Genomic DNA, 27,473 nt, shown 5'->3' with positions numbered 1-27,473 from the left:
ATCATATCGATGTTCGTCTCAGCCGGGGATCGAACCCGGGACCCATGGATTCGCAGTCAGGGGTACTAACCACTAGACCAATGAGTCGTCAAATTGTTTACGGGAATGAAACGCATGACCTCTGGCAAGCTTAACCATCACAGTGCCACATACATACTTTTCTTGGCTGGTAAGAGCGTTATTTAAGCTGGTAAGAAATTAACCATTATAAGAGGAATAATTTGAAGTCATGCAACTTAATTATTTATTGAAATGTCTTAATAAAATAATGTATACAGCTCTAGGAAAATAAACATGACTCAAACTTAGGAACAATTGACATGATAGGTTTTGTTACCTGTAATATTTATTTTATTTACTATACACTTTTACACAAGACATCATTACTTACACTTACTTACTTATTTAATGACGTGGAATAAGTGATACATGTATCTTATGTTCCATAATAAACATATTTTATTTTATTTTTGTTTACACTACTAACTTTTTATATTATTTTTTCTACTTATTACTTTCTTTTTTTGCGACTGAGGCGCAAACTAGCTGTTGTGGTCTCTGGCAGAATGACCAGCGCTGTTGAACGTAGTGCTCGTCAGCATAATACTGAGCCAGGGCACACACGTATTAAGCACTTGAAACGAACCGAATGGGAAAAGGGATTTTTTTTTAATATCTCTCATTATATTTTTTCTTTGATTATTGTTATTTTGTGCGTTTATGTGTGTGTGTTTTAGTAATAAATGTTATGTCTTTGTCAATTGGCCAAGAAAAGAAAAGCATGTGGCACTGTACAAGCTTTTTTATGTACCAACTTGGTCTTGGGTGCGTTCGAGAAGGTCAATTCAGTTCCACAGATTAAATAATAAAGTTTATGAAAACTAGGTTATATAGGGGAGGACCGTGAGAATTGAAAATTGAATATTAAATGGGACATGTTTCGGTATGTGGGGAACAAACAGAGCCCACCTGGGGTCCGAGGGTATGATAATTAGGGTCATTATTGATGGTTGATATCTAATATTAACTGATAATAAATTAGACACAATATGGGAGTTTATGCGTAACTTTTAAAATACTTTTCTCGTGAAAATTTGTCTTTTATATATGCTATGTTTTATGAATATTAAGAATATTATTATTATTATTATTTAACTTAACACACTGGCAGCTTTTAATAAGCTGATACGCGTGTATTATGAGATTTGGAGAAACTTATCCAGTCTATTTTATAATTTATATCTTAGTAGTTTTTTTTTAATTTTATTTATTAAATAGCCTTTTTGCCGAAGCCGTAGACAGAGACCGCGGATCTCCATTTGCTACAGTCCTGACATACCTCTATCTCTCCATCAACTTTCACAGCATTCGCGCATGCTCGTTGGTTATGCGAACTTTTAACTAGTACCTCTTGGATTTGGTCCAGGTCTTTCTGACCAGACCAGTGATGGGTAAAGTACAACCTGCGGGCCATTTTCGGCTCGCCGAGGTTCCATCGACATGGATATGGCCCTTAAATAAAACAATTTTAAAAAGGAAAAAGGTTTGTATCTACTTCATGGTGAACAACAAAAATTATCATACTTTTATATAAACAAAATCTTATTTGTGAAAAGAACTTAATAACATTATATATAATTTGTCTTCCATATATGTATATATATTTTTTCAGATATCTTGTATATGTGATGTTTTCTTATTGAAATTTTTTTTAAGAGTTATATACTAAAATGAACTAAAATATTGTCTTCTAAATGTTACGATTAAATATTATACTAGTTCTAGTCAAATAATATACATTTCTTAAAAGTCCTCCAAATAAATATAATCGAAGTCCTCTACCTTAGAATTTCAAATAACAGTACATATTCATACAAGTATGAACAAATAATTACAAAAGCAACCCCTTACACCTTGTGAAATTCCCACACATCGTGAGAAACACACCCTAGAACGAAACACGCATAAAAACTGCCTTCACGGTACGGTGCGCGCATGAAGTGTCGAGTTTTGTGTATCGTATTGCAAGTAGTTTTAAGACGCTGTTTCTGGTACTTTATGAAAAATATTTTATACAATTTTTAAAGAGCACATTCCCATGGATTGGGGTTGGTTTATAGTTTACCTAGGTGATTAATTAGGTTATATCGAGGAAATTATTTATTTTAATTTGAATTACAGGTTATATAGCGTAGTATAGTAATTATTTATATTAATTTAATCAACAAAATAGTAGGTATTTCTGGGTAAATATTTCGACAATTAAATATTTATTTCTACACTTAAGAAGTATTAGTAATGTTATGTTGCCTTTGAAAAGTTGCTAAGAAAAAGTAAGAAACACAGTTTCACAAATTACAAATTCGCGTTATTAATTTTATAGGTTATAAAAAAAAATTCACAGCCTCTTAAGAATGGTCAAAACTCAGACAAGCCTTTCAATACAAAAGATTTGTCCATTATGGAACCAAACTACCAAATCCATTAATCACCGGCCAAGCCGCGTTCATTCACTAATATCAAAGTACAGGTTTGCGAGCGACAGAGACAGCACCAAAACAAAACATTCCGATACATTTCCCACCACTTAAAACCCTTAGTTGGAGCGAGATAGAATGAGTTGTTAGTTCAACTTTAAAACAGGATGGAAAAGGACATAGGGTCTTGCTCCTGAATCGAGTACTATATGAGTTCATAAAGTAATCCGACGTTGTCAAGGAAGGACGTGTGTATAGTGACTTAAAATGCAGTACAGTGAAGACGATGATTCTCAAAATGGGTTTTCGGAATCGACTCAAGGATTATCTAAGGCAGAGTTGAGAAAGGTGTGTTTAAATTGTGATATTTAAAAAAATACGGGAACATTAAATGTTTAAAAATGTGCGTCAACAAAAATCAATAATATTTTAAAATAAATTAGAAAGATTATGTGAAGTTTAGTGTTATTTATTGGCTATTTTTTACAGACAAATAAGCCAATAATGGAAAAGAAGCGGCGCGCGCGCATCAACAATTGCCTCAATGAACTGAAGGATTTACTACTGGACTCTATGGACAAAGACGTAAGTATTTGTGTCTGTTTTAATTAATATTTCGTTAATAATAATACTCATATTTCTAACAGCTATTTGTTTTTATTCAATACATTAAAAGAAATGCAAATTTTATTTTATTTATTTGTATAGTTGATATTACTTATAACTACTTTATCATTGGTTGCTTTATAATTATAATAATTTTAACTGTTGTGTGATTAAATACAATTAAAAACAATAACAGAGTATAGCATATATTTACCAAATATTTTTATTTTTACAGCCAGCACGCCATTCAAAATTAGAAAAAGCGGATATTTTAGAAATGACAGTGAAGCATCTTCAGACTCTTCAAAGACAGCAGCTCGCAGCAGCAATAGCGGCCGACCCGGGAGTCCTTCATCGCTTTAAAGCCGGCTTCGGTGACTGCGCAGTGGAAGTCCGAAGATACCTCTCAAGACTAGCAAGCGTTCCAACTGGACTCCGCTATCGACTAGGAAACCATCTCAACTCATGTATCTCCGGAATTGAACACCTACATCCCTCTGAATATGCGCCCCTGGTACCAGACCCTTTAAGACTCGACGATGAAAGACCCAGCGCCTTCCACTATGTCAAATCCACGCGACCAACCAGCCCACCATTGAGCCCCTTGTCGTGTGACTCAGCATGCGATTCCTCAACAGAACTAGAAACTCCTCCTCGCCCAGTTAAAACATATCCCTTCCCAACACCACCCAGCCATTCGGCGTCAGACCAAGACACAAGCCCTGAACAAAAAGCAACGGTGTCCTCAACTACAATTTCCCCAGAAATGCTAAAACAAGAAGCCTTAAGGAATAAAAAGCTTATGGAACCACTGTCAATAGTTATAGATGTTGAGAACTACAAAATCGGGATAGATGCATCACCAAAACGCGCTGTGGACTACTCAATCAGACACAAATATAAACGTCACGCTGACAGTTTAGGACCGCCAGCTAAAGTCTTGCGGTTGGATGAAAAGTCCACGCCACAGAAGAGAGAAGAACATGCAACCTTAGAATCGTTCAGAAGAGTACCAGAAAGGATATTGCGTACTGAAAAGAAGTTATCGCTACCGCAAAGTATTCCTGTACCGATGGAGGTGCCATCTCAAAGCCGATCTGTTATAAGCCATACTGCGGAGTCCTTGGCTCAGTCCAGCACGAGTAAGGTGGAAAAAGACAAGGCAGAAGCAGACACAAGTTCGAAATCTCCTGTTCAAGGCACGAGTACTGAGATGTGGCGGCCTTGGTGAAGTGTTAATAAGATTCCAATTGGAATGGTTTACAAATATGGTTGTTACTTGTGGTGCTGTTTACACTGTAACATGAAAGCTTTAATGTATATTATATAGAGTAAGAATTTATAAAAAGAGAGAATTTACCTATGTGGTATTCTTAGTAAAGATATTATTTTTATTGTTCGCATTTTTTGTTGGCCGTGTATCAAATTATTCTTAAAAACTGACAATTCCTACTGATTGAACTCAAATAAGATTTAAAAATATTTTTATGCTATACAGGCTGCCCCCGCGATCTTCGGTTCGACTTAATATTTTTTTTACTTAGCCTAGGTTTTAGTAGTAACATACCAACATATGGAACATTTTGCTATGCTACACTATAGAAACTGTTCGCATTTCCAGAATAAAAACGAGTTTATAGGTTTATTGTATAAAAACGTACCTCAGAATTCAGAATAAATTTAAAAAATATATTCTAATTGGTCCGCTATCTTCGAGCTTAGATTATTTTGCGTTTAATTTGTATTGAACTAGCTGACCCGGCAAACGTCGTTTTGCCATCTATTATTTCTAGGAAACATTTTTTTAGTTCAATAAAAATAACTATCTAATTCAATTCAATCAAAAAATAACTATCAATTCAATAAAAATAATACAAAATAGGGGATCGATTGAAATTGATCGTAGAGGGATGACAATTAAGGGTTGTATGCTGTATCATAAAAAACAAAAACAAAAAGTTTTGTCTACATAATAAAAATTTTGGGGTGTCCACCCTTAACATTTAGGGCGATGAAAAATAGATGTCCGATTCTCAGACTTACTGAATATGCATAAAAAATTTCATAAGAATCGGTCTAGCCGTTTCGGAGGAGTATGGGAACGAATATTGTGAACGCTAAAACCGAGTATTTAAGCCGTTTTAAATTTCATGAACAAAGCGACCGAACTCCTAAAACAAATTTGATTACCAAAACATTCTGAAAAAGTCATTTACTATGTAGTTAAGATTATTAAATTATCAAAAATGCCTCACTAATTTAATCATTCAAAATAAAATACAAACATATTAAAAAGCTTTATTAAAATAAATAACCACAGAACTTAATAAATTACTTCACACAATATTCACACTTAGTTTCGGACGGAATAATATCATAATTTCATATTTATTTCGATTTGAGAAAATCTTTCCTCTGTTGTTGTAATTTTTGTTCCAGGAGAGTCACCTTCTCCTGATATTTAGCACTTTCTCGAGTTAAGGCCTGGATAGCGGAGTCTTTTCTGGCAACTGCTACTTTCACCCTGCAAAGAGAGATACCCATAAAGGAAGCGTTCAAGTATGTATTACGTCACGGAATTTTTGAAGATTATTGAAACCCCCCCCCCCATGTATCGCGACGTAACGTTTTTCTGTACAGTATAGTAAAATGTTTCGTGACCATTTAGTGACTCTTTACCTAAAAGTTACCATTATGTGGTATAAAGTACTCGAAAGTCGAAAATAATATTAACAATAATGCGTAATTCAATCCCCGCCACGCATCGTAACGTTTTACAAAAAGACCCCCCCTCCCCCAAAATTCGTTACGTAATACTTGAACGCTCCTAAAGGAACAAAAACTAAATTCTTAAAATATTTAAGTACTTTATTATGATGTGGAAGATGTAATAAACTAGACCAATATGGTTCCTATTAATTAAAAACTAACTTGGCATAGAGCTGATGCATCTGCTCTTCGTGTGTCCTCTTCATCTCTTCTATCTCTCTCTGCAATGCTTCTACTTTATTCTTCCAAGCCTCTTCGCAGCTCGACTTTATTTCTTCAGCGCGTCCTTCCAATTGTATATTTTTCTAGATACCAAAATAAGAAATTAAAACAATACAATATTTGAACCTTCGATATAATTAAATTCTAATGACCAGTATCTAATTTATTAAAAATAAATAGCCCAAATTTAACCACCAAAATAAAATCAGAAAAGATATGGTAATATTTTTTCTAAATTTTTGGATTTCTTTACACTAAAACAATTAAAAGGAACATATTGAATATTGCATTATAAAACCTTTCTCATTTTATACAAAGTTCACGCTTAACAAATGTCGGTGAATTTCTATGAAGAAAGCGAAGATTTATTAAAATTATTTCATACCTCTGTCAAAACTCTATTTCTGGTTTCTAATTGGCTTATTTTCACTTCCATCTCAGCACCTAAAACCATACGTTAATAATAAAACCGTTTTTCTTTTGATCTTAATAGTCGAGTATTTAAAATACAATTTTTCGAAATTAAAAACATATTATAATTACTATTTCCGATATATTTTTTTATATGGACTTTGATATAGAACAGGAGTCTTCAATGGGCAGCTGGTTCCACATAGTGGTGGGCGGTGAACTGTGTGTGGCATCATAGATAGATAGATTCAGAGGACTTAATAAGATATTTTCAAATAAATTGTGATAGATTCTCTATTTAACTTAATTTTATGACTTACATTTATCTTCCTGCAATCTAATCCTGGCCTGGGCATCTTGATAACGCTTCAAGGTCGCTGCTTCAGTCTCTGCCAATTCCTTCAATTCAGTCTCATAGTGTTCTTTGTTTCTCCTACAAAAAAGGTCTTTAAGAAATCACGGTTCGTTTGCTCTGGTACTATATTAAACAAAGGTACAAAAGAAGACAATTAGATCTGAACAATGCATAGAGAAAAATCAGAGAAAAAAAGAAAGAGAATGGAAAAATATGGAGGAGGCTTTTACCCTAAAAGGGGCCATACAAATACTAGAACACTAAAAAACAAACTTAAATTTTACAACTTATACTAACGCAACTAATAACTCATATTAAGAAATGTTATCTAACCAATTTTTGTATGGATTCATTAATAAAAATTAATAAAATAAAATGGAAGTCAAATGCCGCTCGAATACGAATTATATCCGAAGAATATTTCCTCAGACAGAGAAAGATTTGTGAACTGTATAGTGTATATTCAGCCTAATACAGAAAAGTGAGGGTAGGATTGAAAATCTAGACTAACCACGAATTATGACTTCCGTCAATAACGTTGGCTAGGTGAGGAGGCGACATCGCCCGCCATTACTAGTCGTACCTTCAGCGAAAACTAAGCTCTCGAAAAGGGCACACATTAGGTACACAATTTATGGAAATAACTAATGAACTGAATAGATTAACAGAAGTTTTAAGCTATCGCGATATAATAGATTTTATCGCGGGCTTTGAGCGCGGACGACCGTATCAAGAAATTCCGTAACGAAATAAACCTAACACACGATGACGTAATATAGGTGCGGCCAATACGCGTTAGAGCGGGACATAACGTCTCATATCGGTTAGCGTGATCGGATAGGCGTGTTAGTCTCAGTCTGGTAGAGTGGTAGATTGAATTAATATCAAAGAAAAAAAAATACTGCAAAAAATAAACAAATAATTATATTGCCTAAGTTGATAAAAAATGCTATGCAATAGCTTTACCGCGGCAGTCCCCGAGTGCCACACGTATTTTTTAACTGTCCGTTGAGTGAACTGACATATTCAGTTCCTATATTGTAAGTAATAGTTAGTCATTTTGTAAATATTTTAATCTATTACTGTTTAATGTTGTGTTGTTTTTAAGTGAAAATTTCTTTAGCATCGTTGTGATTTGAAAGTCGATGAAACGAAAAAGCGACAGTAAACAAAGACAGACATATATTCATAAGATTTAACAAAGGAGAAAATGAGTTAGGAAACATTATACAGTGTATAAACTTTAAATTCGTGAGATTAGCTTTTTAGTTTATTTTATTACTTTTTTTGTATTATTTTAGATTAAGGTTGGTGATTCTTGCACTTTACCTATCATATCATTTTTTTAGTTTTTCCCTTACTCTGCCTGGAAGAGATCGCTTGTCATAAGTCCGCCCGTTGCATCCCTTATAATTTTTATGTATTATGTTATTTGTTTTTCTATAAATGTAACAAAGTGTAAATAAATAAAAAAAATAAAAAAATCGTAATTACTATGATACATTTTTCAGTTACCTTAATGCATCTTGCAGCTCCTTTCTTCCCGTCTGAGCCTCCGCTTCCAAACTCTCTATGGCCTTCTCGATCTCTCTATCTCTCTCCAACTTGTGTTGCGCCGTTAGCTCTGTCACTCTCCTCTTGAACAATACTTGCTGGTCTGCTTCGAATTCTCTTTTGTGTTTCTCAAAATCTGCGTCTAGTTGTAAGCGTTTCTCGTTCATTTGTTCCTGAAATTATGAAAATGATATTTTGACACTTCACAGACGTTTCGCAAGTTATATAATCCAGTCTGAAGCTTGACAGGTGCTAAGATAGCTTTGCATCTGTCATTTCAAAAATAATTCAGTTATTACATAGATTTTTATAGTTATAACTAGTGGTCCCGACAGACGTTGTCCTGCATGATATTTCAAGCGATTAGTAAAGCAAAGTATGAAAGTACCGACTGCAGCGCCATCTGGCGGGCTGATTTGTGAATCTAAACCATTCCCAGATCCCCTTGAACACACACAAAAATTTTTATCAAAATCGGTCCAGTCGTTTGAGAGAAGTTCAGTGACATACACACTCACAGAAGAATTATATATATAAAGATTTAATTGCATAATCTGCCTCTTTTCTCCACAGCGTCATCACAATTTTATAGAAAGGGACAAACAATCAATTAATCAAAATATGTTTATTCAGTTTAGATCCGTCTTAGGGCATGCTTATGAATGTCAAAAACGTTTACAAAATTCGCGAAAGAGCAAGACTACGCCATTCGTTCGCAAAACTACCAGGTCTTGTTCTGAGAAGAACGGGCAAGAAACTCCGCAAGTTTTACCCTCCCTCTACATAACAATTCTTCAAAGGAAAATGTCCTAGACCACAAATTCATTAAAGTTATATAACGAAGAAAGACTGCTTCTGTTAAGAGTGAAATTAAATAAAAGAATTATATTTACCTCAAGTTTTTCTTTTTCCTTCTTTATTTCAAGTTCTATATTTTGCTTCTTTATTTCCAATAAACGCTCTTGCTCCTCTCGCCATTTTTCTTAATAAAAAAATTAAAACTTCAATAAATTCAGTTAAATATCCAAGACAGCTTGGGTTTTAACAAATTTCAGAGATTCATAGCTAAGTGTAAAATTTGCACAAACGCAGATGCGTAAAGTATGTATTAATAATCCAAAAGGGTTCGATTCCCGCCGAAACATTTATTGAAATTTAACTCTTAAACATCATAACTGATTTAATGTTATGCAGGTCGTGGTCATTGAGCGACTGTCACATAAAGTTGACATAACTATTTTATTGCTAAAAATGCATATTAACGCCATCTATTGACACAAAGCGGTATGTCTAAGATCAAATCTCGAAGACGGTTGGATCAATTCGAGTAATTTGTTTTTATTTATTCCTTTAACTCTAAGAATGCAGAGGACAATTGCATGGAAAAACCTAAAAACTAGTTTTTATTCCGGAAAAGCATACAGGTTCAAAAACTCTATGGGATAGCAAAATGTTCCTACTAAATGTAGAATGTAGCTACTAAAAGGTAGGCTAAGTAAAACAATCATATTAAGGCGAAACGAAGTTCGCAGGGCAGCTTTAAATATTATAATTATTTTTTATAATATTTATGCCCCCATTTAGTTTTAAATATAATCAATGGTATAAATACACATTTAGATTTGTATTTTATTTCATGATTAGATTAGACTAAATGACCCGGTGAACTTCTTTTGTGTGTCAAAACTCAATACAAATTTTTTGAAACAGACCAAAGAGATCGGACCTCATACTTCAGCTATTACACACACATTTCTGAAGGCATCTTTAAATATATGAGAAGTAAATGACAAATATTTATTTCTAAACACACATCAAATATTTTCCAGCTACGAACAATTTTTATTGGAAAATTCAATTGTAATTTTTAGTATTAATCGTTACTTATTATTTATGTTTTCCACCATTTAAATCTTCCCTGAACTTCCACAAACATATCAAGATCATATTTAGCCAAATTGGTCCAGCCATTTTCGAGTTTTAGCGCGACAAACGAACATAAATTCATATATGTATAAATAAGCAAATAAAACCTGCAAGTAGACTGTTGCTACGCACAGAATGATAATAAAAAAAGACAAAAATATTTGCCACAAATGTCTAATTCAACTCACCAAACTCCTCTTTCTGTAGTCTATCTCTTTCACTCAACTCGTGCGCAACTCGTTCGTTCTCAGCGCGCAGTTCCGCGACTAATCTCGTTCTTTGCTCTTGATACGTCACTTCTAATTCTAGTATTTGTTTCTCCATCCTTTAAAGACATCAGCAGATTAAAACAATTTTTACTGTCGATTTTTATAATATTCAAAAGTAATATAAATGAATAGGCATTAACTATATGCGTTGCGTAGAGATGTGGGGTCTCTCTGCATCTCCTACCGCATATATCATGGGGAGTGTTCTTGTTAGGAATTTAATTGTCATATAAATATTAAGTGTCGAAAGTTAATACAATAATTAAAAAAAAAAAAATTATTACTTCGATAATAAAAACACTTGACAAAACAATTATTTTGCATAAAATATAAAATACTAATATTTCATAAATTCTCTTTACGAAATTTTAGTTTTAATAATAAAATTTCTATAAGGTGATTCACCCTTCTCACTCTTTCTCAATCGATCTCAATCGCTCTCTTCCTTTTCTTTGACAAAAACGCTGCACATATTCGTGACGTTCCGTAAAAATTTTACCCTCTTGCGCCTAAAGAAGTTTTACTTCAAAAAAACTCGAACCACGACTTAGGAAAAGAGTGAAGTACGAAAAGTTCCTTCAAGAAAAAAGTGTACCAATTCTTAAAAAACCATCACATGGGTATCACTTAATTATAGGGCCTGCTGCCCTGCCTGTTATATAAACAAAAAATACGGACCTGGTACTAGCTAGCTGTCTCTCTTTAACAAGGGCCTCTTCCTTCTCTTTCTCAAGAGTACGCCTAAGTTCTTCCATCTCGTTCGCACATTGCGCTTTAAGTTTACCAATTTGTTCCGCATGAAACATCTTCAAATCCGACACTTCTTTTTGTTGCCTCTCCGCCATTTCTCTTAATTCTCCTTCTAAACCTTTTACAGTTAGTTCCTGAAAGTAAAATTATTTAATTGTTAGATATTTTCAAACGGTTTGAGAGAAGTATATTTGTTCCCGTTGCAATATCAAAGAATAATATTTACGATTTAAATTCGGCAGTTCTTTACTAATACATGATTTTATGCTAGCAACTTGTGGTTTTACTATCGGTTATATTACCGGATTGGGCAAATCAGAAGTTGCGCTCGCACAGCAGACGCTCATGATGGAGACACGGATTAAGGGAATCTGTTACCGCGACTCCCGCCCATAGCGAACGGATGGGGCTGTTGGGTTTTAGTGGGTAGGGGTCCATTGCGCCATTGCGGGGGTCAGCCCCATTCCCCGCGTCACTTTTAATCGTTGCCCCGGCGCGGGGATCAATAAATTGATTTCCCAACAATAAAAATAAATATAGATAGAGAATAAATATAGAGAGCTCGATACAGAGCGCCCCACGCTTTTTCACAATAATACCAGTATTTTTTGTTTATACCATTTTCAGCCTAAATTAGGAATTATTTTTCACTTTTTAGTTTGATGTGCTTTAAAAGCGTAGTTTTTTTTAAACTATATTTATTTTCCACTTTTTAGTCCTAGTATATCCCTATGCATATGATATACGTGTTGTCTCAATTTAATCGTATTGCTTTGTGGACTTTAAAAAAAATTTCATTGTTTTTTAGAGATAAACCTATGAAATTATTATATTGTCGCTGATTCTTTATAAGTGTACAAAGTTTGAATTAAATCTGTCTTTTAAAGTGGGTCAAAATCGAGTCCGAAGGAGTCGGTTACATACATACATACATACAGGTGAAGCTAATATAAAGCGTGTAAAAAAAGAAAGGCAGGGATTGTTTTACGCCACGACATGCTAGCGAGCTGTATCTGGTGGTGCTGGTAAGGCGCGTGCGGGGGAGCATAAACGGCATTCGGTAATAGCGGGAAGGCTGGATTGCTCTTAAATGCATTTACTCTTTTTAATTGTATGATTGAATATACTATAAAGCTAATTAAAATTTAGGACTATATTGATAATCATATGAACTTATGATTGTTTGCTTAAATAAACAAATTATTATTAAAAACGGTAATTATAAAAAATCAAATAAAATGTGTTTATTATGGAACATAAGATACAGGTATCACTTATTCCACACGTCATTAAATTATTAATCCCTACTCATCGGCAAAGAAGACAGAGGGTGTAGGCTGAGAGAAAAAGCCGAAGAGAAGGGGATGACGGGTCTGGGCGTTACTGCATACGATTTTTTGCATTTTCTGAGAAGATTTACTATGGTAATATATATATTTTTTTACCATAGGAAAGTAGAGATTTCAACGAACTGAAAGCACACCAACTTTTTGTAAAAAGCTGATATTTTGACGGGTGAATTTTCGATTGAAAATTAGGGTGTTTTTTCGATATTAATTCAAAATAGGGTGAAAAAATAAATATTTTTAGTCAAAAAAGTTACAGCGTATTTGGGACATAGAAAGGTAAGTTTTCACAAAATTTCGTTAAAAAAAAAGAAATTTGTAAAAGATAAAAATACCAAAAACTTCGTTTTTTGAATTTTTCACATAAATTTTGAGGTTATGTGAAAAATGTGTGAATACAAAAGTTTTAGATCTTTTTATTACCTACAACTTTGCCATTTAACTTTCTTCGATAGGACTTTTAGTTTTGCCGGTATCGAGATAAACCGTTTTTTACCCTTAAAACTCCCATTCCCGACCTCAGATCGCCCGTAAATTATTTTTCCTTTAATTTTTATAATATTATCCTCCCTTTCCAATAGGTTTCATCCTACTATTATTTTTTTCACTTTTTATTAATTTCAAAGGCTATCTGCACTGGTCTATTATAGGAAATCCGATATTGTTTTTATGTCACATCATTCATTGAAGTATTTCCGAACCAAATCGACTACTATACATGAAAACAGGTGCCGAATTTTATAAGGCCGTCACTTACGAGCCCCTTCTGGCCTTATGAGTGACTATGAGCAGCGTCACATCAGCGTCCTGCCCATTTGCCCCCTGTAAATGAATCATGCAATTATCATTTTTATCGGATATTTCGTATGGAAATTTATACCTTGATTTTTTCCGCTTTCTGTCGGACCCAGCGTTGTCTAGCCACCTGCAAAAATAAATTTCACTTATTACTTATCTAGTTGGTGCATTCTAATAGCAATTGTTAAAACCACGAGAATGTAAGTGCGTGCTCCTATTTCACCATGCCTCCTGCTGATAGAGGACAAGTCTTTGTTTTTAATGTATGTTATTATTATTAATTACTTAAGATGTCATGTGGAACATGGTGTAATGATTGCAGCTCCGTACAAACATTGTGTAAAACAAAATACTTGGCGATTAAAAAGAGTGGCGGAGAGTTTATAACCAGTTCTTCAGTCTCTTCCGTTCTACGCCCTTGATTTGAGAACTGGCACTAAATGTAAAATTAGAAGCATTAATATGTATTTTTTTACAGAGGAGTCATAAGTTATGTTACCAATATGATTAAATGATTTTTGACTTTGAATTTGAAAAATGATTTGGTACAAGTCTGGGACTTTCAAAAAGGATCTCAAGGGGGCAACGGAATAAACGCTACTTATTCAGAGCTTGATAATTGGGTTAAATATATCAGCCCTATCTATTTAAAATTAGCGTTATTGAGCGCCTATCGGGTACCAAATCAGCATAAATTACTAGTAAAAACTAAAATGTGTAGTTCCTACTATTGTGTAATATTTTTATTATTTTTTTGTAAAATTTTTTGTTTACCGTAATTTTCATGTATTTTAGAATAGTTATTTTGTAACATATACTGTATAAAATGCATTATATACTCGTATGTACTTTATTAAATAAAAAAAGAACATAGGCCAAATGACAGGCTTATCTGATTAAGTGATATACCACCCATGGACAATCAATGCGAAAGGGCTCGCTGCGTTGCCGGCCTTTCAAGAATTGATAGTCTTTTCTTGAAGGACACTAAGTCGTATTGGTTTAGAAAACAAACGCAGTTGGATTCACATGCGTGTTTTTAGACCTTTTGAGTCTGTAATATCACTGCTTTACCTGTTGTGCGGCGGCCATTTTGTCGTGTTGGTTTTTTAGCTCCAGTTTATATCTCTCTTCGAGTGTTTGCGCAGATCTCTTCCATCTTTCCTCTAGGGATCTTCGTTCGTCAACCAACTCCTCTATTCTGTGGTTTAGTGTTTTCTTGTCGTTTATCAACTGAAAATTCAGTTTTTTTACTTAATACTTTAAGAAGTGAATCTTTCCCTGATTTTGCCTGAAGCAAAGTCCGCGAAAAGCCGAAATTATAAATTTAAAAAAAAATGATTAATGTTGCTTAAACAAAAAATTGCAACCTTAACCAAATCTATCCAAGAAATCACATATATAATATACTAATGATGATACCGTCATTAAAATAAGAACAAAAAAGACGTGTTTCCTAATGTAATTGCAAGAAAGAACTACAAATACTGGATTTTTAAATTAATTTACATCTAAAATTCAAATCCATTGGAGCAGTGTTGGCCTAGTGGCTTCAGCGTGGGACTCTCATACCTGAGATCGTAGGTTCGATCCCCGGCTGTGCACCAATGGACTTTCTTTCTATGTGCGCATTTAACATTTGCTGGAACGGTGAAGGAAAACATCGTGAGGAAACCGACATGTCTTAGACCCAAAAAGTCGACGGCACCTACTTGCCTATTAGATTTAAAAATGATCATGAAACAGATTCAGAAATCTGAGGCCACGATCTAAAGAGGTTGTAGCGCCACTGATATTTTTTTTATTAAAATTCAAATGACTGACTCTCCCTCTACTTCATCAAAATCAGTTCATGCGTAAGCACTTAAAAATTTTAACTTTGTATATATAAAAAAACAATTTAATTTATTGTTTATAAATTACGTAATTTTTTCCATTTCCACGCGTGTCACTTTATTTTTTTTTATTACATTTATTTGAATAAAAAGAGTATTTTAATTACCTGATCAATAAAATTCTGGTGTCTTTTGATGGTCTCTTCACACTCCTGCTTTACCTTACCAATATTGCGATGCGACTGCTTTTCAAGATTACTTATTTTCGAAATCATCTGGAAATAAACGGTTTAAATCAGAAAGCAGTTTATTTGTTTATTACTTCAACGCGAAATGTATTTAAATGTATGTATAATTTTGTGCAAAGTCAAAAAAGCCAAAAATTCCTCGCCTACGCTAGTAAGAAAAACGAAGCTATCCTATTATATAATATTAATTAGATATTAACAGTACTTTCAAGTTTCAACGTTAATATTAAAAAAATCACTAAACATGTCTTAAATTGTAATCAGCGCCACCTGTTGGCAACTAAACATCAACTCTAAATTTGTTTATTTTCACCTGAGTAGAAACAATTTGGCAGAGACGAAAGATTACTTTAGAAAGATTATAATACAATTTAATAAAGTGAATGAATCTAAACAATCTTCAAACATATTGTTAGAACCAATTTATTTCTTTAGATAAAAATGACTTGACACAACAACTGGGTCGTTTTGTTTCGAACGTGACAATGTCAAGAAGATTTTATATACGTTCAAAGACAATTTAGAATCAAAATCATAGCTTCGTTTTTATATGATTTATATTTAGTTGTTTTTGTTTTACTGTCAATTAAAAGAATACCATCACATTTATGATGAAATAGAACTTTGGTTATAAAGTGTTTAAAAATTATTATGGAATAAACTATTAACCATTATTAAGGAAGAGCTGGAAACACAGGTATTTTTTACTTAAAACGATTCCAAAATCTTACACATTGTAATGCATAAACACATTTTTATTTAATAAAATGTCTGTTTTCACAATTTCTGTTCTCTTTAGAACAGAAATTTTACCTTATGTTTAGATTGACATTGAATTTAAAAAAAGTTAAGTAAGTAATTGTGCAGTTCCAACTTCGAAAAAAAAATATGCTTGTCAAAAGTGACAATTGACAAATTGGCTTTTCTATAGATGTTTTAATCAATGGGATAGAACTAAAAAACAACTTTATAAAAATCATTGGCATATCTTGGTATTCATTAATTTGAAATCTGGGTATAGGTCGGTTATCGAAAGCTGGCGCGTTCACAGTACTCACACTAATGCAATTTCACTATACAGTATGTTTAAAAATATGTCTTTTTTGCCAAGCTATATATTTTAGTCTACTCTGGTTTTAGTAAGGTTGGGTGGGTTGTAAATAAATAAAAATGTGTCAAATACATATAAATATTATGTGCATACGTGATACGATGGTGGATCCCAAAGTTGTAAGCCCGACCAAGAACGTAAAAGAGTAGTTTGTGTAAATAATTTTTCATTTTTCGACATAAGCTCCATCTAGCTCAACACACTTCACTTTTACTTCACTAACTATTCTTTCAATACTCCTCTTAGAAACCCCAGTCGCATCTGATGTCAAATTAAATATAACATTTTTTCATTAAACTGTTTTTATTAAGATGCTTAAAATAATTAAAAACATTGTGCACCATTTTACGAGATTGCCCTGGTAATGTTTAAAAAAAAGATCAACATGTACAGTAAAGATCAACATTTTAGTTTGACATCACGTCTCGCGCTTATTCACAGACACTACACAAGCACAAAGTGTAAATGTGTTGAAGCCGCCAGCTTTAGATAACATACCTATAATGTGCATATTATAATGTATGCTGGAAGAAAACCGTCGTGGGATTTGGGCGCAGTGCTAAATGACTTTTTTATGATGACAACACTACGTCATATACTTCGACGGTATCATTTGATACTTAATATGGAAATTAAAAGTATACTTTATAAAAATCTATTAAGAATTATATAAGTTCACGTTACTGCCACGCTCTTTTCTCATACCCTACTCACCTGTTCTTTATGATTCGTAAGGCTTTCCTGCAAAAGAGCAATACAACAAGACCTTTCTTCTAACTGTAAAGAGGCCGTCACTAAGCGCTGAGCGAGCTCCGTTTGTGGCAACTTGAGTAGTGATTCCAGTCTGGAAAGATTCAAGTATTCCACTGTAAAGGTTTCAGAGACGAGATTAAACGTTTGTATCGGAATACAAACATAGACGCTTATTTTGACGTCCATATGTTTTTATAGAAAAGGGGGCAAACGGGAGGCTCACGCCCACTTAATGAGATACTGCCGCCCATGAATACTTACACTGCCAGAAGGCTCGCAATTGCGTAGGCGGCCTTTTAATAATTTTTACGCACTTTTCTTAATGGATTCTATCCAATTATTATATTATTTCCCCCTGTTCTATAAATAAAGGAATGACGGGAAAATGCCAAAAATTTAAAATAAAATTTTCAAAAACAATTTAATAGAACAATACTTACTTAGGCATTGTCTGAGGTGTTGTAGTTGTAACAACGGATAACGCGTCGTTCGCACTTTGTTCAACTTTCTCCAAAAACTGGAATATTTCCCTGAAAGCATAATGTTACCAGAATAATCTTTGAACGAACTAGCACGCAATATATCTCAAAAAAAAAACACAATTACGCAGAGATAAAAAAAAACATAGGTAACATCTTATTATTTTTACTATAGAAATAGAATAAAAAATAGTGCATGGAGTCCCTCCGCGCGGAAGAAGTGAAACTTCTTAATGTAGAAATGAAAATAGGAAACATTCACTCTCGCTCTGTCTCTTTCTATTCCCCCTCCCCAGGAGCGTTAAACATTTAACGCAACCTTGTTGGAAGTTGCATTAGAAGTTCGACTTCAAAAAGAAACTGAAAATGAATTAATCTGGTCGCGGGACACATACTCATGCCCATGTCCCTATAGTACTGGATCCCACTATCTGTTTTGTTATTAATTTACGTCATTTTAAAAGAAATGAAAAAAAAAAATTCAGTACTCAGTCAGCCGCAACATTTTTCCTAGTAAGTATATTATTGGTAGTTATAATTTTAGTACAAAATCAAAGTGTTATAATTCCTATTTACGATAATGGTTGATAGTTAAAATGGCCGCAGAGGTTGCTATGCTTTCAATAAACGATTCTGGCTACTATTATATTTGTATGAAAATAAGTCGACACGAACTGTCATTTTCATACAAATTTTGTTTTCGACTTTCTACATACACTACTGTTAAGGCATCTTGACTAAGCCCCCAGGTTAAGGTGTGAGCGCAAAAGCGTTAAGCGTTCGCGGTATAAATAAGGACAATAGCTACTTTCACAGTTTACGTAAACATATGGTTGCAATTTCAACAAATTTATTGCAGATAATTGCAGCTAATTCTTTATAGGAAACCTATCCCTAATCCATTGTATACTTTCTCAACATTAATTTAAAATAAATTCCATCAGAAAAACAGAAAGCTGCACAATCCAGTAGTGGGATCTTAGACCACTAAGTTTACTTCAATAGTAAAGCTCAAACAGCAAGAACTTACATAAAATTATCCTTTGGACTAAAACTTCTTTCTTCTTCTTTAGACTTCTGCGTATCAGCTACTGAAGTCACTGGGTTGTCACCATAACTCTCTATTTCTTTAAGCATTGAATAAATATCAAGTACTGTGGAATTAGCACTTAATTCCTTTGACTTTTCAATATCAGTATTAATTGGAGTTTCAGTCTTTTCTGCATCAATTTCTTTGGTTAGTGGACTTTTTGGTCTTTGTGCTTCTTCTTTATTCTGTGTTATATCTATTGTATCCTCTTTATCTAGCTCTAGGAGTCTCGGAGATGAAGCAGAGAGTGACATCCAAGATTCTATATCTTTGTCTGTTTGTACACTGTCTATTCGCGCACTTAATGGAGTGCGTGTTGTAAAACCATTGCTCTGTGTATTTGCTGATAAATTTTTCTCTACATTCTTTGCATTTCTGTTATTCCAAAATCTTTTGTAGCCCGAATTTTCTTCATTCTTAGACTGTATATTGTTAAATTTCTTATCGAACTTTTTTGTATTCCTTACGTTTTCCGGTTTATAATCACTCTTCACCTTTAGGTAATTTTGTATTAACTCCTTAGTTGAAACCTTTGCTATATCACTGGTCTTTACGTCTAACAAATTCTTATCAATTGCTTTAGAATCGTCATTATTGGAGGTTGAATTGTCGTTTGTGGTAGAATATTGGTCAAACATTTCATTGATGTTGAGAGGTGTAGGTGAAATTGCGTCGGTTTTTATATCTTTTAAAGTAAGCTCGTGCAATGTATTTATAGCAGCTATTTCTTTTTTGTAATCTTCAATAACTTTAGAAGTGTATGCTTTAGTAGAACTATTCAGGAGATATGATGGATATTCTAAATTAACATTATCATCTAATTTTGAGCTAGTGGAATCTTCACTTGTACTTGGTGCATTGTCTTTTTTAGGTGTATTTTGTGGCGGTAATGCTAAATTACCTTCTTTCTTAAGAAAAAAATCTTTGTATAGTAATCTACTGTGGTTTAAAGGCTCCGCCCATTTATCTGAATTTTCTTTACTATTTTCTTTAGATGACGCACTATCAAAGCTTCTTGGTTCTTTGATTTCCTGTGATATCAGATTGAAGGATGTCGAAGGCAGTGAATAATTTTGATAATACTGTTTATCTTCTTTGACAGCACTCTCTGGGTAACCAGAATCCTTAGAAGAAGAATCTGTGTGAACTCTTGAGCTTGTTTTACTTTTGTCAATTAAATTTTTATGGAAATCATTCAAAAATGCTCTGTAAGTGTGTGATTCATTTGTAAAATCTTCTTTCTCTTTATCACTATTATCTAAACAGTTTGTTGTAAATTTAAAATCATTACTGTCATTTTGTTTTAAATCCTTATTGTCTAGACAACTGTCACGTGGCAAGCTAATCACATTTTGTGAAACATTACTATCGAGATCTTGTGTAGATTCTTCCTCCACTAAAGACAGTTGTGGTTTTGTTTGCATCTGCCGACGGTCAAAAACATCCAATGCATTAGCCTCATCTACACTCAGGGAAGATGTATAGTTAGGCACATAAGTGTTTTTATTGTTTTCATTGAAGGCTAAAAAATATGAATCATATTGGTTCTTTAAAGGAGGTGAAAATGATCTATGTTGATATATATCCCTATATCTAATTGGTGATGTCGATCTTGGCCGTTCTGTAATGGTTATTTCCATTCCATAATTGTCTTTAGTCAAACAATTATTTGTGTCATCCATAATTTTGTTTTTCTTAGCTATGCTTCTGTATCTTAAAGCGTTCTTTGGATTCGAATTTCTGTTCTTTGGTCCTGATTGTGCTTTGGCTTTAATTTTAGTACCTAAGCTTATAAATGTATCCTCTGAACCAATATCCGAGGCATTGCTACATATCTCCTTATTCTTTTTAAAAGCATTTTTTCCAAATGTTTTAGAAGTTCCTAGCAATTGCTCTGTGGGTGGCAACACTTTTACAGTAAGTGGGGAATCTGAAAATAAAATAGGAAGTAACATAAATAGTTACAATGTACAAAAATATAAGGTACTACAGATTCTTCTAATTATTTTATGCCAGCAAAATTTTATCCATACAAGTATACAGTTTCGATTTTATTTTGTTGTGACAGCATATATGGCCTTTTATTAAATTTTAAATAAATTAACTGATTTGATCAATTGCTCTTCTGGTTAAAAACTAATTCCAAAAACATATAGTTAAGACTAACAATGTTGTCATGCAAAAATCCTTTTTAGAAAGCTTACTTAAATTACGGTTTCTTTGAGTTTTATAGCAAATATTATCAGAACAATAAATTATCTTCAATAAAATACAATAATTTATTAATATTCTTTTATTGAACTTTAAAAACTTACTACTGTATGACTGAAGCAGTTCAGCACTAAAAGCCTTGAAAAAAGACCTAGTTGTTGGTGCCCTATCCTTTGTGTCAGCAGAGAAAGGTCTCTTGTAATGTTCCTGGTTATCCTGTAAAAGAAATTAATTAATAACCCTAAGGGTTTAAATAGATTATTCGTCGGATATAATAGCATTATTTATTTACCGAAACAGAGGAATTTTGTAGAGCTGAACGGGGCCGGCCTTTATTATTCTTCTTATCTTCTCGCTTTTTATTTCTATATGATAAATTAACAGGTGAACCAAGTAACCGCAAATTATTATTTTCTTTCGACATTACAAACTCTAAATCGTTATTTAATAAAATTTTCACCATTCACATGTTCAATAAGTGTTTTTACAAAATACTCGCAAAGACCAAAGTAACGATTTTATATTTCATTTGTTTGGTGTTTATCGAAGTAAAATATTGTTTAGTTGCTAAGCAACCGTTCGCAGGACACAGTATCACTGTGAACTGTCAATTTGATACTTTGTTGACATTTACGTTCCGTTACGTCGTAGATAGAATTTATAATTTTCAACATATCATATTCAGTCGTATATTCAATACAAATATTAACTTAAAATATAACGATGAGCTATTATATACTACTACTATATATATAGTGGTTTGATTTATAATACAATACCTATTTTATCCGTTAAAACGAAACGTTTTTAGGAATGACGTCAGAGATAAAAATAACTGGAATTGATCATCTTGGTACTTGCCCAACTTGCCCGGCTCGTCCTTGTGGCTTGTGTGTTACTCAGTCAGTGAACAAATAGTGCTCGAATTCCATACTCTGAAGGTTAGGGATTTATTTTTGTAAAATCTTAACTAAGCGTTTATTATAACTTATATTAATTTGTGTTGATTGTGATTTTTGCCCAGGCACAATTCTTTAAAACTAGAAAAATGTTCAGCGGAATCGCAGGTGAGAAATGTTTAATTTTAATATTGTTTATTCGATTAAATTGTATTTCATGCAAATATTGATTGAAACGGTGAGTTAGCATGAATTCTTTAAAATATAAATACGTAGTTAATTATAGTAATTACTGGTAGTAATAACTTTAGAAGTAGCCACATTTTTCAAGTTTGAAATGCATGTCAAATATGTAAATATTTCATAATAACGATGTCATGCAGACTCATATTTTTATTTTATTAACGCGAATAACTATTATACCTTTCGTTACAGTTGTAACGAATTTTTACTTTAAAATAAGCTAGGATTAAAGATAAAAGTTTAACACATTTCGTAAAACTGCGACATACTGAGAAGAGACTAGTTACAATATACGAAACTTAAATATTCCTAGCAAAAGTATCATTAGCTATAATTTCTAAAGCATCTCTATCGGGAACTTTTTATATTAACTAACCAATTATGACATCTCTTCTTCTTATTTTACACTTCTACGCAGACAAATTCGTGGACAGCCAATAAAAAACACATCATTTTATCGGTAATTAAGTTTTAATAGGTAGATCAAACTATCATGCCCAGTTTACGTGACAAACTAACTATTAATTAATTGATATTTACGATGTTTATAAATAATTTTATTATTATCCCATCATACTCATTATAGAGATAACGCGTGAATTCATACTTACACATCTGGAATTCTATAAATAAATAAATTTTATGTTTAGGTATCACATGTTAAACTGATTTTTTTTCGTAATGTTTTTCTCTATGTCGTTATAGACAATTTTGTATAGCTATACTATTTAAAAATATTCGTTTTTTTTATTCGTAATTGTTTTGTTTACCCACCGGCTGTGATACTATTTCACTTTAGCTCTTATTCCTCTTATAAACAATTGCGCAAAATGTAAATATGTTGTATCTATTTTTAAGTCAATAGTGAGTGGAGTGATCCTTGAAAATAATTTCGGTTTCCACAGACGCGAGCTTTGGTATTCTGAAACGCAATAACCCATTTGCGCAGTAAAATTACAATTAATGAGTTTATATCAACATAATACAGCATTCGGATATATTGTTTAGAAATCAGCTTAAAAGAGTTAAATACATAATAAAAATTCATATGATAATATTTCGAAATTAATTTACCGACATATTTAATATTAAAACATTAGTCGTAAAGATAGCATAAATTAGGTATATCTAACTCTATATATTGTAGTTTTTTTATCGACAATCAGGTTGATATATTGCCTAAAATATATATAATAATCCTACTTTAAGAAAATTAATAATTTTATCGTTTTTCTAATGTAATGTGGAAAACCATAGATTTTAAACAATTACTGTTCTGCTATTTAAAATCAAAATATTGGACTCTACACTCTATTCTGAGTGAGGTAACGCCAAGGTCGCCCAGTCTATGAATCACATAGCTATATCCTTTTCGAACTTATAGTGTAAGAACGAGATGGGCTATTTAATTATTAGGTTCGTTATGTATACTCCATACTTTACGGTTTATGTTAATGATTAACGGGTCGTTAGCTGGAATGTAACCTATTACCGAACATTCTTGACTCAGTGTAGCTGTATGCAGTTCCAGCGTCAAATATCTGTTATCAACAGGGTTAATGTTAGTGCAATTTAGCATTTTTGCTTAGGGAGCGTTCAAGTATTACGTCACGCAATTTTTGGAGATTATTGACCAATGTAACGCGCCGTAACGTTTTTCTGTACCCAAGTATAGTAAAACGTTTCGTGACCACCCAGTGAGTCTATTCCTAAGAGTTACAATTATGTGGTGTAAAGTACTGAAAAGTCGAAAATAATATTAACAATAACGCGTAATTCAATCCCCGCCCCGTATCGTAACATTTTACAAGAGAACCCCCCTCCCTCCAAAATTCGTTACGTAATACTTGAACGCTCCCTTTTCAAAAGAAGGATTTTGACAAAAGAAGTTAGTGGAAGTTTCTGGCAAAAAGTATGTTAGTAATTATAAACAGAATAATTTAATACCAGATTTGTAATCTGTTATTTTCATTCGCGTGTTTATAGTCTATTGGTCGCAGGTGACTCAGAATTATTTTAGCAGCTGACTACGACCTTACGAGCAGTGTTGGCCTAATGGCTTCAGCGTGCGACTCTCATACCTGAGGTCGTAGGTTCGACCCCGGCTGTGCACCAATGGACTTTCTATGTGCGCATTTAACATTTGCTCGAACGGTGAAGGAAAACATCGTGAGGTAACCAACATACCTTAGACACAAAAAGTCGACGGCGTGTGTCAGGCACTGGAGGCTGATCACCTACTTGCCTATTAGATTTAAAAATGATCACGAAACAGATTCAGAAATCTGAGGCCAAGACCTAAAGAGGTTGTAGCGCCACTGATTTATTTTTATTTATTGACTACGACCTTAGATCTTGGGCCATAGATTACATACATCTTTGACTAAATTAGATGTGCCTTTAAATACAATACAATTGTTAATTTAACACTTCGTTGGGTAACAGAACTACAATGAGAAAAAAAATACTCCATTAAAAATAAATACGCTACATTAATAAACCGTCATAGTCGTAGAATAGTGACGGATCTGACAAATAGTAAACTTTACAGGGCAGCAATTTAAAAATAATATAACCATTTTAGTTTTTGTCATAATTATTTTAATTCATATTCTGTTATTATGAAAATTGGCATACAAGCAAACAAATGGGTTTTTTTTTAAACAAAATAAAAATAATAAGACTAAATTACTTAGTTTTCTAGAAAAATCACATGTTTCTATCAGCCGTTTATAAGCCGTCACTTTACCGACTGATTAATTTGAAATTTAAAACACAGAATTTTTATGTAGACGTAGTAATGTTTAGGCAATGTAGTATCTAAATATGATAAAAAGTGGATTTTGGATTTTTTTCAAATCCGACGTTGTTCTAAGATCATGACGAAACGTTCTATAAGCGTCAAATACATAAACAGTGTTTTTCCTTATCACTCTTGTATATGAATAAATGGAACAAAACAAATTAAGGCTAATGATGTTTAAGAATAAGCATTAAATTCTAATTAGCTTAGTCCAAATAGCCTTATTCATTCTAAATTTGGTCGCCATTTCGTTTCTCCGCTGCACAAGCTATTAAATTTCATACTATACGTATATGCAGTTGTTTTTTTCATATCACGAATTAAATAAATGAGGAACAAAATTATCTATGAAACAATGTTTTTGGTTATATGTAGTAAAATAGTATGTACGAGTAAATAAATATTAAACAATATTCATTTAGGTAACACAATGTACACTGACATTAAATATATATGAATAACTTTAATAATAAAATAAATAACTAACCTTAACATAAACTAAAATATATTATTAAAAGGAGTCCCTTTAGGTAAGGTTCCGAAGATACTGGCAGCGTTCCCCCTTTGAATCACTAGACTAATTCTTTGTCCGAGGTAGCTAAACAAAAATAAAAAATTTAAAAATATGATTATATTTTTTTTGTCAAATTTTAAACAATATTATTTAAATTAACAGAGCAGTGTTGAGCCTAGTGGCTTCAGCGTGCGACTCTCATCCCTGAGGTCGTAGGTTCTATCCCCGACTGTGCATCATTGGACTTCTATCAATCGCTCGAACACTGAAGGAAAACATCGTGAGGAAACCGGCTTGCCTTAGACCCAAAAAGTCGACATGTGTCAGGCACAGAAGGCTGATCACCTACTTGCCTATTAGATTGTCAAATGATCATGAAACAGATACAAAAATCTGATGCCCTTAAAAGGTTGTAGCGCCAATGATTTATTTATTTTTATACGAATACTTGGCAAGTTCTAGAACATTCATGATTCATGACTTAGCGATAGTAGGGCCTTCCCAATGCGCCTATTGCTGTAATTACTTCACTAGGTTAATATTGACGGTATTATTTACAAAATATATTTGGAATATTTTGATTGTGCTGTATTAATAAAAAATAACAATGGCGCTACAACAATTTCTCTTGGTCTGATATTTCACTGTGTTTCTTGTTATTTGTGCTGGACCGTTGGATGTAAGGGTCTAAAAGCATGCCGGTTTAATTACGTTTTCTTAATACGAATGTTAATTGCCCACATAGAATGTCCATTGGTCCTTGATTAGAACGTTCGACTTCAAAGTTGACTTTATAGTCAGCCAGTGTTTACTTTTGTGCCAACGCGTACAACTATTAACATACATAATTTATACATAAAAAAATTGAATTATTCACTTGATAGATTTTAGGAAGATATTACTAGGAAATTGTTATCGAAACAATAAGTAATGAAAAACTATAATTCAAATTCCAACTAATTTTAATAAAGATTTTCTATATTCATTTAGCTTGAGCTTTGAGATCCTTGCGCTTTATGCACAGAGATCAGTCTCAAGTATCTACGTTGTGTTAAATCCAGCTGATTTCGATTGCCCCCCTTAACAATCAAATTGCCCCATGGCATGGGCCCCACGTTGGGGAACACTGCGCTAGGCCATTACTTCTGCTGTACTTTATCTATTTTTCTTCCTATGACTACACAATTACGCAGTAGGCGAACCAAGCTTCCTAATGGCCGAATGACATCATTCACGTGTAGTCACTATTTATTAACCTAATGTCTTTATTGTTATTTATTACATTCTTACTTATACACCTAACTGAATTATATATACCAAAAATAATTATACTAAAGCCAAAGAATACATATATATATATACAAAAAGGTTCATTTATTAACGTTATATATTTTGTTCGTTGTTAATAGTTATTGTGAGTTTTACAATTGTATTTTATATAACGTGTATTCCTAAACTTTATTAAGAATAACTAAATTGCTTATTTTTTTTCTGTTAAAATGTATGTATGCTGTAATGTAAGGAGACATAATATATATGTTCTTTAATGAAAACTGTAGAATTCATTTTCATTAAAATTTTCTCTAGAATAAATACAAATAATTATTTATGATAGACTATATTTGCAACATAGCTAACAGCTATGGCGTGGAATTCCTAGAACTGAGGAAACACGATCGATATTGGAACTAGACCAACTGGGTCATAAAATCGCCAGACAAGGTGACGACAAACAATTTGAGAACGTTCGCGTCAAAAACAATTGAATAACGAATAATTTTTTCTTTATGCTGCTAAAAACAAT

At 32.9% G+C, this 27,473-nt stretch overlaps 3 protein-coding genes across 52 annotated transcripts in view; 2 read left to right on the top strand and 1 right to left on the bottom strand.

Annotated features, from left to right (window-relative positions):
* The first annotated feature begins 2,686 nt into the window (after positions 1 to 2,686).
* On the top strand, positions 2,687 to 4,490 carry LOC125048931 (hairy/enhancer-of-split related with YRPW motif protein 1-like). Its single transcript, XM_047647907.1, has 3 exons — positions 2,687 to 2,825; positions 2,967 to 3,062; positions 3,319 to 4,490. Exons 1-3 carry the CDS (start codon positions 2,745 to 2,747, stop codon positions 4,312 to 4,314), a joined length of 1,173 nt encoding a protein of 390 aa, XP_047503863.1. The 5' UTR covers positions 2,687 to 2,744; the 3' UTR covers positions 4,315 to 4,490.
* An 879-nt stretch (positions 4,491 to 5,369) lies between these two features.
* LOC125049046 (centrosomal protein of 131 kDa) lies at positions 5,370 to 21,953 on the bottom strand. The gene is made up of 16 exons (XM_047648062.1): positions 21,503 to 21,953; positions 21,315 to 21,426; positions 18,940 to 20,929; positions 17,871 to 17,960; positions 17,392 to 17,521; positions 15,486 to 15,593; positions 14,558 to 14,716; positions 13,566 to 13,610; positions 11,268 to 11,473; positions 10,509 to 10,645; positions 9,288 to 9,376; positions 8,356 to 8,567; positions 6,806 to 6,918; positions 6,460 to 6,518; positions 6,015 to 6,157; positions 5,370 to 5,607 (listed from the first exon to the last, which is right to left on the bottom strand). The coding sequence occupies exons 1-16, from the start codon at positions 21,671 to 21,673 to the stop codon at positions 5,472 to 5,474; spliced, it is 3,900 nt and encodes a 1,299-aa protein (XP_047504018.1). The 5' UTR covers positions 21,674 to 21,953; the 3' UTR covers positions 5,370 to 5,471.
* An 87-nt stretch (positions 21,954 to 22,040) lies between these two features.
* Positions 22,041 to 27,473, top strand: part of LOC125049047 (perilipin-4) — a 33,296-nt gene continuing 27,863 nt past the window's right edge. For 24 of the 50 annotated variants that reach the window (XM_047648101.1, XM_047648087.1, XM_047648100.1 and 21 more), the window contains exon 1: positions 22,070 to 22,277. In XM_047648101.1, the coding sequence (XP_047504057.1) occupies positions 22,259 to 22,277 (19 nt within the window). In that variant the 5' untranslated portion in view covers positions 22,070 to 22,258. Of the gene's footprint in view, positions 22,278 to 27,473 lie in introns of all 50 variants that reach the window. The other 26 variants (XM_047648117.1, XM_047648074.1, XM_047648113.1 and 23 more) reach the window with 5 other exon arrangements.

This window comes from Pieris napi, chromosome 4 (assembly GCF_905475465.1).
Source record: "Pieris napi chromosome 4, ilPieNapi1.2, whole genome shotgun sequence".
Classification (NCBI taxonomy): Eukaryota; Metazoa; Arthropoda; class Insecta; order Lepidoptera; family Pieridae; genus Pieris; species Pieris napi.
Note: the sequence above shows the minus strand (reverse complement) of the source record. Positions and strands in the feature narration are given on the sequence as shown.